Raw genomic sequence first — 14356 nt, 5'->3', positions numbered from 1 at the left:
AAAGACTTTGCTTGGATTTTTTTTTTCATTTTAATACTAATATGTAATAAAATAGCAACATCCTCCAAGTATCTACAACTGAGACTTCAGTAGTTCTGACCATCTAGAGGACAACCACAGAAATCACCTCTTAACAGCGAGGGAAATAGCTGTCCTTGTATGACCACATATACTTCAGATGTTTCAACTAGCACTACTGGACTTATAATTACATGTAAAATGCAGGATGAATTTCAGGTTCAGCAATATGTTCATCATTTGCTGTTCTTGGGTAACAACAGTTAACAAATCATAAATTGACAACCACAGCTGGCTGCAAGGATGGAAATAATAACAGCAAACATTTATATGATTACTCTTATAATCATAGCAGATTATGATTAATCTGCTTAGCAGAGCTCAGATCCACCAAAAAGGAATTTGGTGACCAAAAGTCATTTAGTCCAATGTATATCTTGCTTTTCTCTCATTATGGTATTTCCTCTTTCATTTTTCATGCACATATAACCACATATTCTGATTTGGTCTTATCACTTCTTTCATCTTTTATGATTAAAATCATGCTTAAAGTTTACTTATTCTATAAAATTGCTTTCTTTATCTTTACAATTTTTTGTTCTTAGTGATATTAAGGACTGCTGTTTTGTTGTCCAACTGCTGCCCAACTCAAAAGGAAGTTCTCAACCAATTGTGTTTGGTTACCCTTTGGTCAGTGGGGAAGCTTTTCCCTTCAAGCTCCTGCCCCCACAGGAGTTATCCAAGTCCTCAGGCTCCATGCAGGGATGATGACCAGTGCCCAGGACAGCAGATGGTCCACATGACATGGTGCAGTGAAGGCTCCACATTTCAGGGCAGGTGGCTCCTGAGTGCCTACCCCACCATAACCCAGAGCTCTCTGAAGAAAGTTGTCCTTTCCTGCCAATCCTCCCCTCCCATTTCAATTATTCCTCTTCTTCCCTCTCCCCTAACACGCAACACCAAGCAGACATTGGGAATTGGTTTGTGACTTCCTTTGTTTTTATATCTGCTTTGTCAAGAATAGAGGAGGAAAAGCCTGTCTGATGAGGGAGGGTAAGAACATAAGATTACTTCAGTGTATAACAGCTGCTTGATGTCCTCCCTCTGAGTACTATCTGGAAGATTATCCTCTTCCAAGGAGAGAGCTACTGGGCAGTGAAGAAGGCAGCCAACTTTGGCCAGCTCTGCCAGTCTGACTGGCAAAATCAGCTACAGTCACTGTCAATGGTGACCTGTTGCAACCAGTAGTGCCTCTAGCTCTCTCTGACACTGTCCCTCTATCATTGTAGTTTGTACACACTGCCATTCGATCAACATTTAAAGACTTGAAGAGAGTTTTACTCTCTTCAAGCTTTCTAAATAATAATTTCAGTAGGAATACCAGTCTAACTTCTTAATTAATTCCCATTACCAGTTTATAGTCCATCAGAAGTTTAGGCAGGATTAGCTTTTAGACATGCACCATATTTGTATATATTTAAAATACCTCTTTGTTCTCCAGTACTCATGATGAAGCATTATTTTACTCTTCTGAGATGATAATATTCATATCTTTCCCACACCCTCTCAAACTAGACTCGTGGGAGTTTACACATGTCACTTTTTTTTAAGCTCTACACCCAACATGCGACTTGAACTCATGACCCCAAGATCAAGAGTTGCATGCTCTACTGACTGGGTCAGCCAAGCACCCAAACCAAGTGTCACTCTTGATACAAAGCTCTCCTAGAACTGATCAGAGAAACTAATAAGGTGGAAAGCCAACCTTTCAGTGCTTACTTATAACTATTTCTCTACATTATTGGCTCTCAACCTGTGCCACACATTGCAAGCACTGAGGCTTTTAAAAATCACGAAACCCAGCCTGAACCCCAGAGAAATTGACTCAAGTCTCTGGGAGTAGGCCAAGGCATCAGTATTTTTTAAAGCTCTCCTGTTGATTTCAATGTGCAAGTACAATTAGGAAATGCTCTTAGTGGCTTGCCAGCTTACTGATTTCTGAGAACTGAATTAAGAGCGCATCCGAGCTTTCATTTTTCCCTTCTGGGAATTTTTTGAGAAGCAAGAAAAAAATTGTCTAACAAAAAAAGCTACTATTTTTTGCTAGTTCTGAGTTTAGGCTTGAAATCACACAGACCTGTATTTTTAATCCCATCTCTGCTACCTACAGCAGTATAAACACAGGCAACTTCTCTAAACTCCAGCTTTCCACCCATTTCTAAGTGTATATAATGCCCACCTTCTGGAATTATTGTCAGTATTAAAGGAGACAATACATGTAAAGTATTGAAGATGATATAATATGGAAGGTGGTGTATGTAACATGGTAATAATAACTAAAAGAAATATGTTGTTGTGAGTCAAAATCCTCATTTTCAAAGTGAAGACTCTAAAGAGAAAATAAGGATTTGTTGTCAAGATTTTGAATGCTGATCAGAGTTAATACTAACATTTTTTTCAGAATGTGGGACCCACTTGAATTAGAACATTCGTTTCTCCTAGTGAGAATTAATTTAGGGCCAAAGGCAGACTGTCTTGTCAAGTGAAACATTCTTTTCAGAGATGCTGTAAATGGATATTGAACAATACTCTCTCTAGAGGTAGGCTAAAAATCATGAAAGACTAGGAATTATTACTAGTTCAAAAATTATTGTTTGTGGCTCAAAGAGGACCTAAGAAAGCCATTTGTTGTCTTTCTAATGAAGTATAAAACAAGCTTCTAAGGGCACCTGGGTGGCTCAGTGGTTGAGCGTCTGCCTTTGGTCATGTTTCTGGGGTCCTAGGATCGGGATCCCACATCTTCTCCATCTGCCTGTGTCTCTGCCTCTCTCTGTGTGTCTCTCATGAATAAATAAATAAAATCCTAAAAAAATAAAAAAGATTTTCAGATATAATCAGATAGATGCTCATTTTAAGGTTGAGCCAGTACCTCTCAGACTTGGGAAACCTCAGTAGGACACTGAGGAGCTGAACTTTAGGAATGCCAGCTATTTTTAGCCATAGCGGTAACAGCTAAAGCAGGAGGTGATTGAGAGGGAGTTAAGCAGCCAGCTACACTACAGTTCATCTTGCCTCCAACAGAGAATTTCCGTACTTTCCACTCACTGTGATGTGTTCCATTTGCTAAGAAAAGTGTTTTACGCCATCGAACACTGCTTTCAAGTTACGGTATATTGGATTCATTTATTCTGTCTAAACAGCATTCAGTTAATGTTGTACCCTACCCTTCCTCTAAATTAACCCATCCTCTGGGACCTCTGCTTCACATTTTCTAAGAAGGCTGCTGCGATCAAAATGTCAACAAGGGCTGTGGTCTCACCTGAAGGCTGGACTGTGGAAGGATCAACTTCCATAGTTGTTGACAAGATTCAGGTTTTCGAGGGTTAGACTGAGGGCCTCATTTTCTTGCTAGTTATTGGTCAAGGGCCACTCTCAGTCCTTTGTCATGTGGTTCTCGCCAACACAGAAGTTTACTTCATTGAAACCAACAAGAATGAGAATCTGCTAGCAAGACGGAAGTCTCAGTCTTTGTAGCCGAACCCCAGATATGACATCCCCTCAATGCTGCCATATTTTGTAGATTAGATTAGCAAATTATCCAAGGAGATTAAATACAAAATCTTGTAAATAACAGGAAACAGGGATCATTGGGGCCATCTGAGAATCTGTCTGCTACGACGCCTAACAGCATATACCCAGACATGAAAGATAAAAAGAAGGAAGGAGAATTGAGTGCAAGGAAAAAGAAAGAAAGGAGGAAGGTAGGGAAAGGAGGGTGGGCAGTAAAAAATACATTCAAAAAAAGACGAAAATAGCTTTGCTGCACTATGTCTATATCAGAGTTCCTGTGTGGGCACATGCTTCATCACATTAGCACCACAACCATGAATTTCCTAATATTTAGAATGAGAAGATAATATGGGGCTTTCTATACATCTGGAGCTAAAAGGAAGCAGAATAAACAAGAGTACTAAGTTTAAGCAAGAAAAATGTGTTTCAAATTAATTTTTTAAAGTTTTTTTCTCTCCAGCTAGCAAAAAAAATGTTTTCCTTTTCTGTTTCAAGTTTTTAGGTGGGGTTTACTATTCTTGCTATCATTTGGTAGGCTTGTTGCACAGGGAATAGAAAAATCTGAATGGTGTTTGCTTTTGGTGTTCTCTGGTTGTTTTAGCTTAAATGTCAAATTATGTTTCAGTTGTGTACATTATTATTAATGGTGATATACGTCATTTATCATTACAAGTGAAGTTGTATAATAGCTTGAACCTCATCTCTTCCATCTCTTCTCCTCTCTTTGAGGAGACCGAGGCCCAAATGGCTTGGGAAGATCTTGAACACCAATCTCTGGATTTGTAATCCAGCGCATTTCCTCTTCTTAACCATCTATGCAGGGTAGTCAGAATCTGCAATACTCTCCTCAAACCTGCAAGCATTAAAAATAGTTGTGGCTTAAATATGTTTTATTAATTGCTTATTTTCTGGAAGGCTCTGAAAACAACCTTTTCAGTGCTTCAGCTAATAGAAAAAGGAACTTTTCCAGGTACTCTACTGTAAACTAGGTGCCTACCTAGCAAAATACACACCTTTTCACTATATTCCTTTGTAGCAGATCATACAGGCCTCTATACTTCAGTGCTATCAGAGAGCTTCGTAAATGCTGACCACCTAGAGAGGGCTGCTTATCTACCATTGGTCCCAAGTAGATCCTATCCATGTCCCGAAACTCTTGCAAATCTCTTAGTTAATACAGTGAAAGGAATATTTCTTACAACAATATGACCACGGAGTTTTATTAAGAAAAACGTTCTGGGATGCCTGGGTGGCTCAGTGGTTGAGTGTCTGCCTTTAGCTCAGGGCATGATCCCGGTGTCCAGGATTGAGTCCTGCATCAGGCTCCTTGTGGGGAGCCTGCTTCTCCCTCTGCCTGTGTCTCTGCTTCTTTGTGTCTCTCATGAATGAATGAATGAATGAATGAATGAATAAATAAATTTTTTTTAAAAAAGAAAAAATATTTGTCACCCCCAACATGTGTTCTTAGGGCAAAGGACCTACCTGCAACTCAGAATTTCCTGAAGATTCATTTGCCTGTGCCCATACTATTCGGGGCAGCAAGTGATCTAAAATGAGAATACATTTCCCCATCTTGAGCTTCTTTGCCACATTCATATGGGTATTAGTGGAAGGAGGGTGAGGTCTCCATTTCCCAGCCCCTTATCTTCTTACCCTCTAATTTTTTCTACATGGGATTCCCTCCTTCCAGCCCCCACTGAAAGGGAAACTCCCCAAGGACCAGAATGTTAGCAGTTTTGTTTCCTGATCTACTCTTAGAAGAGGGCCTGGCATAAAGTAGATGTTTAGTAAGTGTCTGCTGAGTGGATGGCTGAATGAGGGATTTATTGAGAAGGTTTATAATATCCCATTCATTATGATTTTGCTGACAAAGGGAAAGAGAAGCATGTTTTGGTTCAGAACACCAGATACAAACCTGGAACTTGGAATCAGGAATTTTTATGGGTTTGGTTGCATGCTATTTATTTTTAAATTATGTTTCAAAGTATTTATAAAGATACTTTAAAATTAAGAGTCTCCCTATTGCCCAGGGATGAGAGTTTTAGATACCAGAACAAATATATTAAGTTTACATCTAATTGAAGACTAATCATATAAGGAGGGGGAAAAAGAAAAAAGAAACCTGACCATCTCCAAAATTACATGGAAGTCCGAGAACAATGAGAATCGGTATACAAAAATTGGTTTTGCCTCAGACTTATCTGCTATAGATTTCATAGATGAGAGGCATTTTGGCTAATATCCTAGCATGTAGGAGGCAATCACCACTTCCCAAATTAGAATTGACGCATAAGTATGCACAAGTTTTTTAATCATCATCTGCCTAATGGATGTACTGGCTGAATCTTTGAAAAGAATGCACAACTGATAAATTATTGAACACTACTTCTGAAACTAGTGATATGCCATATGTTGGCTAATTGAATTTAAATAATTTTTTTAAAGAATGCAAGCATAAGTGGCTTTTTGTAAAAAAAAAAAAAAAATCTATAAAATGAAGAAAGGCTCCGTCGTGGATGCTGAGGTGCCATACCACATCCCTTTGTCCCTCCTGATGTCAGTGGATGCATCCGTGGCGTATGCAACATGCACATTGCGGGGTGCACTTCAGGGGGTGCTTATCCAGGCTCCTCTCAAGTCAGGCAAGATCTTCAGCCCATGTACAGGTGTGCCCTAGAGGTTCATGGGCATGAACACCTCCAGGGCAGCGGTCAAGCAGTGGATGGTGGGAGTTGGCAGATAAACACCCCAGCCTCCCCTCCCTCTCTAGGACACACTCTACCCTCTACAGCTTCTCAGAGGGGCCTGTGTGGAGTTGGGCCCTAGTCGGCCACATAGTAACCTGCCGTACAGCACACTTAGCTGTCCTCCCTCCCCCCACTCTCCCTTGCCCTCACTCCCGGTTTTTGGGGTCAACCTTCCAAATAAACCTTACATCCAGTTCTGGTTTCTTAAACAGGCCCTAAAAATAATGTTTGAAATAAAGACAAAACAGTTTTCCCCTGAATTCAAGAACTGACAGAGAAATAACTAACATACGATGAGCTTTGAAACTGTGACCTGGGAAAACAGTGTTTCTAAAAGAAACGGTTCTTCTTTACCACTGTAAATATGTGTTTTATTAGGACCATACATTACCCTCTTGATTTCATGCTTTGTCTTTCCTGTTTGTTCTGCAGATTCTTCTGAGAAGCCTAAGTTCACCAAGTGCCGTTCACCTGAACTAGAGACTTTTTCATGCCACTGGACAGATGGGGTTCGTCATGGTCTAAAGAACGCAGGATCCGTACAGCTGTTCTATATTAGAAGGTGCAGCCTTCATGCCTTTCTGACTTTTCCCTCCATGGATTTTCTGATGAAAGCATACTGAGTTGCATGCTGTGATGGACATGGGAATGGTTTATTTTGATGACTTAAATGTATGCATTTATTCAAAAAATATTTAAGTCCTTACTATGTGTTTGGTACTATTTAAGGCACTGGATGTAGAGCGCTGATTACAAAAAAGAGGAAGACCCTAACCTCATGGGTCTGTCTTTCCAACAGAGGGAGACAGACCATAAAAAATTAAAAATAAATAAATAAATGGCAGCGGGTAACATGGGGTATTAAGAAATGTAAAAACCAGAAAGAGGATAAAAAGTGTCCACACTGTGAATGAGTACATGGGTGTGCATGAGAGTGCCTGATGGTGAGTGTGTGAATATGGTGAGCATACGTGGGAAGGTGTGAAAGTGTAGGTGCAAGTGTGAATATGCATGAGTGTGCGAAGTGTGTACATACACATATGAGTGCATGCATATGAGAACGTGTAAAAGTGGGTATGTGGATGTGCACAAGTATGTGAATGTGGAAATGTATGTGAGAGACTAAGTATGTGAAAGTGTGGATAAGTGTACATAAGTGTGTGTGTGTGTGTGTGTGTGTGTGTGTACACATAGGGAGCTTGGGTGATACTTTAGATGAGGAGTTCACAGTGGGCCTTGCTGACATGGTGTTTATAGCAGAGACAGAAGTGAAATGAGAGAGGGCCACGTGAATATCTAGAGGGAAACTGTTCAAGAGAGGAAGTTGCAAGTGTAAAGGCCCCTGAGGCTGATCTGTTTGAGGAAAGCAGGAGGCCCTCATGGATGGCACAGGTAAAATGTACGGATATGATGTGAGAAGAGGTCAGAAAGTCAGCCAGAGCCAGACAGTGCCAAGCCTTGCTGGCCATGGCTGGGCTTTAAATTGGATTTTATCTGCGGTGGGCTTTTAGAAGACGTGTATATTTTAAAAGACTGAGCTTGGTGTCTATGTAGACAATAGACTATGTTCCTATTAAATTAGTTATACTCAGTAAGGAACTGTAATACTTCTCTATTCCATTTTGACCGGTCATCTTGTAAAATAACAGAGGAAGAGTGAAACAAAATCTCTCAATGTAATCACCATCCAAGTAGTTTATTTCTGACCCCTCCCCTGGAATTATTTCCATTTCTGTTCACTCTTATGTTGTGCCTTTTGGCCTTTTCTAAGTTTTGGGTTCAAACACTTCATCATTTCCTCTTTTCCACCCAACCCCCAGGGAAAGCCTAAGCCAACATGCAAGGTTAGCCAGGACCCTCTCTCCCAGAGTGAGAGCGTTCATCAGTCCAAGGCTGATGCCATCCACCCCAGAGAGGAGCTGGAAAAGAAGGGAAGATGAGTGAGCAGCTAAAGACATGGGCTCAGGGCCAACAGAACCATATCTCAGCCGGGTTCTGGCCCTTGCTGAGTGACACCAGGCAAAGTAGTCTATTCACAACTCAGCCACCTTGTTTGGTAAACAGAGCTAATAGACCTTGTCTCATGGCTTCTTGGTGAGGATTTTATTAGATGATACATGAAAGACAGCACAGTGCTTGGCACATGTACTCGACAAATGGTGGCTGCTATTATTATATTATTATTGGTAATCTGGTGATAATTTCAAATAATAATGATACAGAAATCCAGTTCCAGGGCTATAAAAATTACTTTTGATTCTTTCTGGCTGGTGATTATTGGTCTGCTTCTAAGGCCTTTGTTAGCGTAAAACTGGATACTCTGCTTACAAATAAATACTTTGAGTTAGCAACCGTACTGGCCTTACCTACTTCCCAGGTGTGAGAGAGGTTTCTCAGATGTTCCCCAGAGGGCATACAAATATGACATGCTTGGGCACCAAATGCAGTTTTTTTTCTCCCTCTCTTCAAGCTGACATAACAGAGAGGGAGGGGTGAAGAGGCTCAGCTGATTTGTGTAAATACATTTGGACAGGAAGCTTATATGTCTAGTAACACCTTTGAATATCTGTCAAATTGACTGTTAAATGGAGAGAGATTTTGAAGGTACAGAGAGCCAGCTCAGTGAGAACAAAATAAGTTATTTGTGTAGACACAAGGAACTGAACCGAATAGTTAGGTGACAGAGTCAGGCTCATGTTATGAAAATGAGTTATTACCACCCTAATATTCACCAAATCTGAACTTGAGCAAAATGGGGAGCCCAAGGGTCTGAAACCCTCACAAATCTATATTTGTTCCTTACTCTCTTCCATCAGGGTCACGTGACTTTGCCCCCAGGCCTCCTCTGCACCTCTGAGGCCTCTCAGTGGCCCTAGTCCAAACCCAGGCTCTGTGCTAATGGAGAGGCCACAGAGAGTGTGACCAGGTGGAGGGCAAATCTCAACATATTTGGAAGGATGTTGTCAATTGTTGCCCTAGTGGGGTTTGGGATCTCAGGGGGAAACACTGTCACGTCTTCAAACCCCCCAAGCACAACCTCATGATGAGAGCCAACCCAAACTTGAAAAATCAGTATTTTATGTTTTCTCTAAAAAATATATAATTTTTTTGAATATCTAGCCAAAATAGCATAAGCCTCCAGCCCTGTTGATTGAGGAAGGCTAGAATCCAAGGGGCTGGGAGTGTCAGGCTCAGACCACACCAGTTAGTACACAGATATGTTAGCCTTCGCACTGGCCTCGTGCACAAATGCACTTTCTGACTCCTGTCGTTGCGTCTTAGAATTCAGCTCCCACACAAGTCCTAGACTCTAGAATCACGGCCCCCTCCTCCCTGCCACACAAAGCTGTGGCAGCATTTCGTCCAGAACTGGAGCAGGGGAGACGGGAAGGCTCCAGGAGGGGCCATGCTCGGGGCTTTCAGTTTACCAGCCTGGCCTTGGTCACTAACGCATGAAGAACCCAAAGCTGTCAGGCTGTCAACAGGACAGGCCCCGAGGCAGCCGGCAGGGGAGGCAGCGGGGGCAGAGCAGTCTCAGCCATCCCGTGATGCAGGTGCTGCCAGTATGGTCTCATCGCTGGGAGAGGACTCAGCCTGAATGCGAATCGCAGGCACCCAACAGGAGGCTCTGGGGAGATGCTCTGCTCTCAGCTCCTCACCCGCAGGTACCTTATTTTTGAAGAAAGAAGCCTCAGTCCCTGAGGCTGTATCCCCCATTTCTCCCATCCCCCACACCCAACTCCCCTCAACAAATTATCCTGGCCTTTTAACAGAAAGTTCATTTTCCATGCAAGGTTCTGGGGGGAGAGTAGAAGGGAGTAAAGGGCACAGTTACTATTTCTTCTTTCTAGAGAAAAGATTGAATTTTAAGCCTAATATACATGACCTGTATGTAATGAAAACAATTGTTTTTCGACCATAAATGATGTTGTATTTTTAGGACTTTTCTTCCAGTTGCTAGGTGGAAAAGTGTTTGGTTAGAAAGCATTTCTTCTGCTCTTTATTCTGATTTTTACTGATAGTCTTTCTCTCTGTGGATAGTACAGCTTTCCTTCTATTCCACAAGATGGACTAGGAGCAAACCTAGTACACTTAACTCTCAGGGGTATGATAGGAGAAAATAGTTTCCATAAATTGGCTTTGGTCGCCTGCATAGAAATTCAACCTAGGGAAAGTAGGCAAGAGTCCCTATTTTGTGAGCCCATTTGTCTTTTTGTCTAAATTCAAGAGTTTAAAGATAAGTTTTAAATATTTATTGAAAATAAAATTCAACTTTGGTTAATGAGGGGGAGGGTGTTGGGAGTGTGTTTTGAACTAACTGTTCCTGTGCTTAAGATAAGTGCTTTAAGTTGTTTGCTCTGTGGAACTAATGGATTTGGAATAATCTAAACAAAGTTTTTCATACAGTCCCCAAGGAGGCATGTCAAAGTCAAGAAACCATGAAACATGCAGAGCTAATCTCCCTGTTACAAATCCAGACCCGCTAAGCACTGTACTACATTTTTACATTTTAATACTTTTAGACTATGAACTATACTAAATACATTTTTTATCCATATTATTATTTAGGAGCCTCATTCCTCTGAGCAATCTTGCTAAACCATTCTCTTTAATTATACTCTTCCTTAGTTTGCCAGTCAAGATAAAATAAACCATTCCGTAGGTCAATGACCCACCTATCCCTAATTTTTTCATCCTTTTCCTACTACTCTAAACATACATACACACTCACACACATGTGCATAGATACACACACTATACGCACACATGCATACATATATACAGACACACGCACACACACACACACACACACATACCACTCGCATTTCCCATCAGGGATGAATCTCCCTCTCATCCAAGGTTATGCAACTTTTAAGAATCTCAACCAGAATTTAAGCTACAGTTCACCAGCCATGTTAATCCCAAGTTCTTTCCAACAGCTGATGGGCAACTGTCTCAAGGACCCCCCTCACGCCACATTAAGTTCCCTCCCAGTGCCAAACAGACCAGCCTGAGAAACAGCTGTAGAGAAGGAAACATGTGTGGTCTGCATCTCCTCACCCCTCCTTCCAGTCCCTGCCTTGCCTACAGCCTGTGGTGCCCTTGTCGCTCATCGCTACCCAGCACCCGTCCCCTAGAGGGATGCTCACAGACCTGCACTGTCTGCCTACCAGCCCCAAGCACCTCAGCCTTCACAGGGTCACTTCTACCTTCTTCTCCCTTAGCCACAGACCACCTGGCTTTATGTCTTCTTGACTCATAAACCTTCTCAGCTGGCATCTCATGAATAGTAAGCAGATAATTAAGTGTTCTGCCCAAGTAGCAATTCTAACTTGTTTTCCCATTTATTCCATTGCCTTGTGTTCCCCTTACCAGACTCATGCCCGCACTTCCAGACCTCAGTGCCTTTGACTACTCTGTTCGCTCCTTCCTTCCCCTATTGCCATGTATTAAACTTTAACCCATCTGCAAAGATTGTTAGAAACACCACCACTACCTTGAAGCCTTCCATGAACAGCTAGAACATTCCCTCTTCTGAACTTTTGGCACTATTTGTGAGCACAAACCCACACTGCTTTGCAATACAGTGTTTTAGTCCTTCCTCCGAAGCAGGACCAATTCCTTAGACACACATGCATCCTGCATAATGTCCAGCAGTGTTTTATATATATAATCAGTGCTTATTAAATATGAATGGAATGAATACAGGAGACAAAAAATGTACTCAGATGATAATTTTTGAGTCTCCTTCTAGCCTGAAGTTACAAACAAAATCTAATTAATCATTTTATCCACACAGCGGTAGTCCCAGATATAATGCTTCTTTTTAAGAGATTTTATTTATTTATTCATGAGAGCCAGAGAGGGGCAGAGACATAGGCAGAGGGAGAAGTAGGCTCCCAGCTGAACGGGAGCCTGCTGTGGGACTCGATCCCAGGACCCTGAGATCACGACCTGAGCCAAAGGCAGACGCCTAACTAACTGAGCCACCTGGCTGCCCCAGATGTAATGCTTCTATAGTACTTGTATAGCCAGCACCCAAAGATACGTGCTGGACTCATTCATTCAGTCAGTCAGAGAGATGGGACTTTGGAGAGCTGGGTCACATTCTAACACATGTTTCTGTGTTCTTGCAGGGGTAGACTTGAGTCTAGGCAATCCTTGATTGCTCTGCATTTTTGTTCAGGTTCCTATTGGCAGCTAACCAGGTTATTTTCCTTTCCCAAAACTCTGCTTCCTTCCACAGTAAACTTCCTGATATCTCTTTCCCATTTAGCTAATCCTGATGGTGTTTTAAGTCATCTGGGTAAATGATGCTTTCTGTAGAGTGGGATAGAGATGAAAAACTGTATGGCAGAATGTAAATATGTGGCTTCTCTGATTTCTTCAGTATTCTCCACGCATCCATCTTTCCTCCATGATTTGTTTTGTTTGTTTGTTTGTTTTTAATCTGAGCCAAGATCTAGGAAAACATGAGCTTGTTTTTTGTAGAGCAAAGACAAAAGGAACAGATAGGCAAACACATTGATTCAATTTAGCTCATTTTCATTTCCATTTTTTAATATTATAAGTAAATGTCCATTCTACTTACAAAATAGAAAAAATTACTTTCTGGGTTTGGAAAAAAATTTTTAATTTCTGGGCTCATGACCTTTTGTCTCTTTTAAGGGTGAGGAGAAAAAGGCTAGGATTCCTATGCTTCATAAATACCACCTAGAAGTCCAGTGTGTTTACAGTGTTCTCATGGCTCTTCATATAATTAGGGAAGAAACCAAGAATATGGGAAGGAGTTGAAGGCATCAGGAAAACTCCCCCAAGCATAAGACAACCTGGGGATATGGACACAGGGTTCAGCAGTTCAGAGTAGGGTGGTAGCCAGTTTTTTACCGTAAGGCCACTCAAACCTCAGTGTCACTCAGCCTGAAGAACACACCAGTGTGCCTCCTCAGTGTCCTACACCATGAGTTGGGAAAATATCCAGGTCCAAAGAATGGGACTTTGGAACTCTTTATAGTTTGGATGCTGACCCTCTGTAGTGTTTTAATAAAGGAACATTTTAAACCTCCCTAAGCCTCAGAGCCTCAGGATAATGAAGTGCCTACCCACAAATTACTTAATTTAGGAGCTGGTGCATCATAAGCAGTTGATGAATGGGTGCTTTTACTATAGTAAAAGTACCAATAGCCCTGTCAGTCTGCAGACCCTGTGGGTGAGTCCACAGATGTGACACTTCTTGGAAACAATGCTGCTGAAAGACTTGGTTGTAAAATATTTGTGTTCCAACTTATTGAATCTGACTCTCAGGCACCTCACATTGACTTAAACCATGGCATAATTTTTGGAACAATTCATCTTTTTTTACCCTTCATTTCAGGAGCACGCAAGAATGGACTCAAGAGTGGAAAGAATGCCCCGATTATGTCTCTGCCGGAGAAAACAGCTGTTACTTTAATTCATCTTATACCTCCATTTGGATACCCTACTGTATCAAGCTAACCAGCAATGGTGGTACGGTGGATCAAAAGTGTTTCTCTGTTGAGGAAATAGGTAAATCACAGGTTTGTGTTTTACTTGACACGGCTTTAGATTAAATAAGCGGGGAAGCCTCAATGTCCATGTGGATTCAAGTAGGAAGACTTTGTCATTGTAAGTTAGGTGAATGGAGGTCTACTTTACAGGGCATGAGGTCAGCCAGTGAACAAGAGGGAGAAGGCAGGGGAACATAAGTTGGCTCTAACATAAAACAACCTGACAGTAAATGTTGTCAGGAAAAGAATGGGAACTGTGCAGTCTTTTACTTGAGGTCTTTCAAGATGGATTATGTTCTTGGGTGCCACCACAAGAGACAAACTCACCATACTCCTAAGATTCTTTCTTCCCTAATTATTCAATATGATTACTATATTCAGATCTGAAATATGTTGACCTTTGATCCCTGTCATCACTATAATAAGTGCCTAGATTTTATCACAAAGCATAATATTTCTGGAACTTTATATTTACAAAACAGCCCCAAATCA

General features: G+C 41.4%; 1 protein-coding gene across 1 annotated transcript in view; it reads left to right on the top strand.

The window, feature by feature from the left end:
* The window catches only part of GHR (growth hormone receptor), a 139700-nt gene that overhangs the window by 103776 nt on the left and 21568 nt on the right, over positions 1 to 14356 (top strand). The window contains 2 exon segments of the mRNA NM_001003123.1: positions 6768 to 6897; positions 13711 to 13883. Of these exon segments, the coding sequence (NP_001003123.1) occupies positions 6768 to 6897; positions 13711 to 13883 (303 nt within the window).

Source organism: Canis lupus, chromosome 4, assembly GCF_011100685.1.
Source record: "Canis lupus familiaris isolate Mischka breed German Shepherd chromosome 4, alternate assembly UU_Cfam_GSD_1.0, whole genome shotgun sequence".
NCBI lineage: Eukaryota > Metazoa > Chordata > Mammalia > Carnivora > Canidae > Canis > Canis lupus.
Note: the sequence above shows the minus strand (reverse complement) of the source record. Positions and strands in the feature narration are given on the sequence as shown.